The sequence below is a fragment of the Berghia stephanieae genome, chromosome 15 (genome assembly GCF_034508935.2).
Source record: "Berghia stephanieae isolate SIO BIC M18660-M18661 chromosome 15, UCSD_Bste_1.3, whole genome shotgun sequence".
Classification (NCBI taxonomy): domain Eukaryota; kingdom Metazoa; phylum Mollusca; class Gastropoda; order Nudibranchia; family Aeolidiidae; genus Berghia; species Berghia stephanieae.
The window spans coordinates 357,783-365,282 of NC_088374.1; the positions used below are offsets into that span (position 1 = coordinate 357,783).

The 7,500-nt window shown below is 30.8% G+C and overlaps 1 protein-coding gene across 1 annotated transcript in view; it reads left to right on the forward strand.

Annotated features, from left to right (window-relative positions):
* Positions 1-301: 301 nt before the first annotated feature.
* LOC144960239 (uncharacterized) overlaps positions 302-7,500 on the forward strand; it is a 22,407-nt gene continuing 15,208 nt past the window's right edge. Inside the window, exons 1-6 of the mRNA XM_078893246.1 lie at positions 302-643; positions 1,932-2,027; positions 2,238-2,351; positions 4,298-4,372; positions 5,183-5,257; positions 6,026-6,100. Of these exons, the coding sequence (XP_078749372.1) occupies positions 577-643; positions 1,932-2,027; positions 2,238-2,351; positions 4,298-4,372; positions 5,183-5,257; positions 6,026-6,100 (502 nt within the window). The 5' untranslated portion in view covers positions 302-576. The remainder of the gene's footprint in view (positions 644-1,931; positions 2,028-2,237; positions 2,352-4,297; positions 4,373-5,182; positions 5,258-6,025; positions 6,101-7,500) is intronic.

A 7,500-nucleotide genomic window follows, 5' to 3' on the forward strand; every position in this document is an offset into this window, starting at 1 on the left:
GTCAATCCAAAAGAAGAAGAAAAAAATGATATCCCACAAATTCTTAAGCTTGAGCTTTGAGCATTTTTATATAGGGCAATATCAAATAATTTTACAAATGCTCTGTACAAGGTGTCCTGAGACAACAGCAAAACCTAGTGTGTAAGACAAGCCACAAAGCCTGATAGGCGATATTATAGTTTTTTTGAACAGAGACAACGCTGTTAACGACCATGTATCCATTTTGCACATGAGTACGGTTAGAGAATGTTAATAAAGAACCTTTTTTCCACAGACTCAACTATGCACCGCCCAGAGTGGAATGCAAAATCTGGACCTTCCGATCCTACCACTGCACCGTTCAGAGTGGAACGCGAATCCTGGATCTTCCGATCCTACAAAAGGCTGCAATACCACTACACCATGTGGCCGCATATAGTTCAGTCACATAAGAAATATTAAGGATGCATGTTCTGACTTTGGCGTTTCTGAAATTTTCAGGCTCAAGGTAACCTGACAAAAGATTCTATCAACAATTTTCTCAAATTGACGATCAAAAACCCAGGCGAGGAAGACACTGGAACATACGTCTGTCTTATGTATTATCTTGATGAAAATTTTAAAATCAATGAAATGAAGGCAGAAGTAAACGTAACGGTTGAAAGTAAGTTCTCTCTCTCTATCTTTCTCTATGTATGTAACACTATATTTATCACACACACACACACACGCACACACACACTATCTCTCTCTCTCTCTCTCTCTCTCTATCTTTCTCTATGTATGTAACACTATATTTATCTCACACACACACACACACACACACTCTCTCTCTCTCTCTCTCTCTCTCTCTCTCTCTCTCTCTCTCCCTCTCTATCTCTCTCTTTCTCTAGCTTTATTTCTTTTCTTCAACACCATAATTTCTTCTCTAGAGAAGTGTCCATTTTTTTTCAAATTCTAAAAGTATAAGTCTCTTATTCTCACCCATCTTCATGTATCAAATGATTATTATTTTAATTTTTTTGGTTCAATCTCATGAATGCTAGGCTGGCATTGTTTCATGATTCTTTAAGAAAAAAAATCCGTTATACGACAAAGACTGTAACGGTTATCGCAATATAAAAATTGTTGCTTAATCGTGACAAATACAACGCATTTGGTCTTGTTGGCAAAGAGTGTGTTAAGACTATCTAGACAATGAGAGGAAATGTATGGATTTACTGAACAAATATTTGGACAAGCAAAAACCACTCCACCATCGACACTTCATGACACTTCAGCAGAAAATAGAAATAGTTTTTTTTTTTCGATATAATTAAGCGGGCTCTATTTCTGTTCTTTTTTCGTTTAATCTCGTATGTTCAACTGATAGAAAACGTGTTATTTACATATAAAATCTAATGTTTATCACATTGTATATGACGTCAACGATAAATATTCTGTATTTTTTCAGGAATGCTGAATTTAGATTTTAGTATCAGGAATCAAAAGCTCCATCTATCTCGACTGTTCTATCTTGTCAAATCTTTGTTGACTTGTTGACGACAATTTGTTGACATTCGACGACAACAATCTTAAGCTGCTACCAGGATAATGTTATTTATATCTTACATAGATGTGTGAAATTCATTTTTATCTTTGTCTTTGAGTAAGGACTTTTACTTACATTAACATATCCGACTCTACAATTGATTGTCAAAACGTCAGAGACAGCAACAAATATCACACACTATCATCCATCAAACAAATAATAGTCTTTGTGGTAAGAGTAAATTTAAAAAGACCCAATATAGAGAATTTATGAAAAATCCCAAAACATGTTGATTATAGTATACAAGATAAAATTGCTAGAATGACCGACCCTAGTTTGTTCCACATAAACTTTATAATTACATGACTTTCTTATAATTTGTAAAACTGTTTATCCATCAATCATTTGTAATTTATTACAGATGAGGATATCACTGTAATTGTTAAATATTTGTTAGAGAAAATAACAACATTGGAAAAAAACGGCCAAGAAAAAGAGAAAATCATGCAGGAAGAAGGTATGTATATATATTAAGACTAAATCAAATGATAGATACGATATTTATATCTTATATCATTCACATTGATAAACAACCATGTCACTTTGTCATAGATTATAGTAGAATATTTTACATGTTAAGATAACTTTCATAGAACATAAAAACTATTACACATTAGGTACATGGAACCAAATCGTTCACACACGAAACTATATTTCCTTATTTCAGTCACCAAGCTCAGAGAGACAATTTCCATTCAGAAAGTTAAACTGGCCGAGCAGGACACAACATTGATGGAGCAAGAGAAAAAACTAAAGGAACAGAAGAAAGAAAATGAAAAAGGTGAAATATATCTAGAGAGTAAATTGCATTTGATCTGCCTAATAAAATCATCGTTTCTCCAAAGATGAAATCAATTCATTTATAATTTGCTTTGTCATTAATTTTTGTTCTGCTAAAATGAAAAATCTGTTTTATTCTCAGTTCATGAATCATTTCAAAACAACAAAAAATTACATTAAAATTTGATTTTATTTAGTTTGTTGTCTTTATAAATGGATTAATTTTATACAAGATTTGGAATTTCAGAATTGCTATGCAATGTCCTCACATGTTACAAGTTAGTGCTATAACAATCAATATCATTGCTAAAGTATGAACACGTTAACAATCTATTTTATTGTACAGTGCAGAGTTTTTGTTTTGTTTCTATTCAATGTCAAATCTTAAATTGACAAAGAAGATGCATTGCAGTTTTGTACATTATATAATATCTTACGATAAATTACAAGTTTAGTTCTTAACAATTACTGTGAAATTATGTCTCATTTTAAAATCTCGAATAGTCCTTTTATCTAATAATAAATTATCAAATAATTAATTTGATAAACATTAGAGTATTTAGACTTACACTGTAAATATGTAATTTTGACATTTACTATTTAATCTTTATAGGTCTATATAACATTGACACTGCCTATGGAGTGACACAATATATATATATATATATATATATTATATATATATATATATATATATATATATATATATTATGTACCACATAACACAGTGATTCGTCTTAAATTTACACTTGTTATACAATGGTGCAACAAACATATACTGTAATATATCAACACAGCGTTTTGGAGTATATAAAATAAGATCATATTCTTATTGTACGATGGTATAGTCGGATATTATAATGTATAAGTATAAAAAATAAGATGAATTATTTGTTGTACAGTGCTATACGAAGAGATTCTAATGTATCAATGCATTGTTTGAAATATATAAAATAAGATGACATATTTTGTTATCAATGATATAGTATGAGATTATAATGTAATAAACTATGGCAATACCAATTGTAAATTTCCAGCAATAGATAAATAAAGTACATTTTATCCAATCTTATCTCATTAATGCAGCGTTTTGAAGATAAACAGTAAGTATATATAATATTATAGTGACATTTCATGAGTGAATGTCAAACTCTCTCTCTCTCTCTCTCTCTCTCTCTCTCTCTCTCTCTCTCTCTCTCTCTCTCTCTCTCTCTCTCTCTCTCTCTCTCTCTCTCTCTCTGCCTTTCAAGATTTCCAAACACGATACATTTCATACAGAAACTAAATTACATGTACAACACAAATATGAACGAACCAAATCTATTTATCTTTCATCCTTCTTGTCTCCCTCCTGACAACCACTAGACGAATATAATATAAAACAGAATCGCTGGAATGGTGTTATTCTGTCCAGCTGGACGAAACCTACAAGAATTCCCTCTGGTTTCCCGCGTTTCGTTTAACTAGCACCAGGATCGAACCCTGATTGGCTAAAGAAGTGTTCAAAATCCTAGCAACGAGTGGAAGGTAGGGTCCACACCGAGAACCTTTGGGTTATATCTTAGCAACCAATGCCATCACAATTCTAACTTTCACATCTGCTGTGCTGGTCTCATCTTCGGTGTGCAACACTACCATGTATTTGAATGAGGTGACTTGCTTTAGGATTTCACCATTGAAATTGATTCGCATCTAAGGGTTGTCTCGGCTCTTCCCTAGAATATGTGACTTTTCGAATTTGATATCCATCCCGTATGTACAATATCTTTATAATAGAAACAGCTCAATTTTTGTAAATACAGGAAAGATATTTCTTCGAATTTTGTGATTTATGAAGCAAATCTGAATTAGAAAACCATGGGTGGTGTCGTAAATAATATGACGATAATCTTTATTTAGTAAAAACCGAGTTACATTAAATTATAGTCTTTAATATTCTTTACACAGTCTCATCAAGAATTGATTTGTTGGAAGAAATGGAAAAGAACCAGAATCAATCTATAAAAGATTCCATGGACAAAGGTAGTACTTAGATTCAATCTATTTACTTCTACATTATATGGAAAAATTCTACTATGTATATACATATATGTTAGAATATATTGTAGAGTGTGATTGGTCAAGGGTACACTCATATATTATTTAATGTTCATCATACTGGCTATTATATCACCAAATGAGACAAGAGGGGTAGAAGTCGATACACAACTTTGATGAGCAAAACCAACTTTGCATTCAGGTAAATTCCTGTGAATATGAAATTGAATTTCCTTCAAATTTTGTTATTTATAAAACCATTTGAATAATACAACTATTTTATTTTCTTTAAAATATGCACAATTCTCCTACATTTAGGTTACATGAAATAAAAATCTTTAATTTCTTTACACAGTCTCGTCAAGAATTGAATAGTTGGAAGATTTGGAAAAGACCCAAAATCATTCTATAAAAGATTCCATGGACAAAGGTAGTACTTAGCTATTAAACCCATCTTTTTATATATACCGTTTACTTTTACATTATATGAAACCAATTCTAATTTGAATATACATATGTTAGAGTATATTTATAGAGTGTGATTGGTCAAGGGTACAATTACATATTATTTAAGGTTCATCCTACTGGCTAATATATTAACAATTTATCTCCTACATTCATCTAATTTCATGTGAATATGAACATTAATTTTCTTCAAATTTTGTTACTTATAAAACATATTTGAATCAGAAAACTATTAAAACTATTTTATTCCTCTTTAAGATATTGACGATTCTCTTACATTTAGTTAAGGTAGGGTTACATTATATTAAAATCTTTAATTTCTTTACACAGTCTCGTCAAGAATTGATTTGTTGGAAGATTTGGAAAAGACCCAGAGTCAATCGATGAAAGATTCAATGAACAAAGGTAACACTCATAGATAACACAGTATCTTTATATAAACTATTTAATGCTATATAATGTGAAATTGTTATATGAATATACAGATATTGTAGAATACGTTATAGAGTCTGATTGGTCAAGGGTAAACTCACAGATTATTTAAGGTACATCATACTGGCTAATAATATAACAACAACAGAAGATAGTGTTAGAAGTCGATGTAGGAAGAGAACGACAACAATGACAAACTGCTATCTCACCATTGTGATGTTTTCTTTAAAATATAACACAATCATAATGTATAGATGTAGCGTCTGGAAATCACTCAATGAGGTGATATATTTTAATATCAATTTTTGGGATAAAAACTATCTCTCTCTCTATATCTCTCTCTCTCTCTCTCTCTCTCTCTCTCTCTCTCGCTCTCTCTCTATTTCTATATATCTCTCTCTTTCTCTAACTCTATCTATATATCTATCTCTCACTCTCTGTTTCTCTCGATCTCTTTGCCTTTCAAGACATTTTATTGATATGTCATACTGACCTAACACACAGACTGAATTTTTAACTCGAATTTAAATTCAATAACTACCTGTTATATTATACATAACGTTGTTGAGCATATCAAGTTTTATATAAAAACAATATTCTGTGTAACAATACCAAATTTTTTTTCATCAAATTTTGTGATTCTAAAACATATCTGAACAAGAGAAATATTGACGATTTTGCAACATAAGTATCGAGAAGTTTAGATACATTTAAATTCTATCTTTAATTTTCCTCCCACAGTCTCATCAAGATTTGATTTGTTGGAGGATTTGGAAAAGAAGCAGAGTAGATCTATGAAAAATTATATGGACAAAGGTACACGTAGATAAAACATAAATATTTATATAAACTATTTACTGTTATTATATGTCAAAGGAATTATACTATGAATATACATGTATGTTATAGTATATTATAATGTATGATGTGTCAAGGATTTGTCAAGATTATTATAATTTTAATATCTATTTATTGTTAAATTGTGTGAAACCAATTCTACTATGAATAAACATATATTGTAGAGTATAGTCAAATGTGCACTCAGAGATCATTAACAGTTCATTAGACTGGCACACAATTCAGTAAGAGAGAGTGGAAGAGTCAGAAGTCAACAAGGGCAGAGACAATAATATATTATGACACAATTCTTTATCATCGTGAAGTCTTCATTCACAATATATTGTAACGATCATAATGTATCAATGCAGCGTCTTGAAACAACACAATAAGGTGATGTATTTTACTATAAATTGTTCTGGTGAACATTGCCTACGACAATCAGATATTATAATGTGTTAATACAGAATTTGGAATATATAAAATGATGTGGTATATTTTGCTAATGAACGATTTAGTGAGAGATTATAATGTATTAATTAATGTTTGGAAGTAGTAACTATGACCATTTATTTTGTTCAAAATTGTTAAGGTAAACATCTGCCTGTAATAATGATAGATGACAAAGTATAAATGTAGCGTCTAGAATCCACAAACTATGGTGACTTATTTTAACTAAATATTACACTGAACACTTACTTAATACAATTAAATATAATAATGTTATATCAATGTAGCGTTTGGATTATATAAAATAACGTGAAGTGCTGTGTCAAGTATTTATTTGGAATATTCAACGTGTTTTATTCCATTGAATGAGAAGAATTCAGATGAATGAAAATCAATGTTTTTATAAATAGTTGGAAACGTAATAGTGAATAAATGGATTAACGTAAAAGACCAGAGGTCGCATGGCTGTGTTAGTGTATGTGTTTGTGTATGTGTGTGTTTGTGTATGGGTTTGTGTATATGTGTGTTAGTGTATGTGTTTGTGTATGTGTGTGTTTGTGTATGCGTGTGTTAGTGTATGTGTTTGTGTATGTGTGTGTTTGTGTATTGTTTGTGTATGTGTGTGTTAGTGTATGTGTTTGTGTATGTGTGTGTTAGTGTATGTGTGTGTTTGTGTATGTGTTTGTGTATGTGTGTGTTTGTGTATGTGTTTGTGTATGTGTGTGTTTGTGTATGTGTGTGTTTGTGTATGTGTGTGTTTGTATATGTGTTTGTGTATGTGTGTTTGTGTATGTGTTTGTGTATGTGTGTTTGTGTATGTGTGTGTTTGTGTATGTGTTTGTGTATGTGCGTGTTTGTGTATGTGTTTGTGTATGTGTTTGTGTATGTGTTTGTGTATGTGTTTGTGTATGTGTGTGTGTTTGTATATG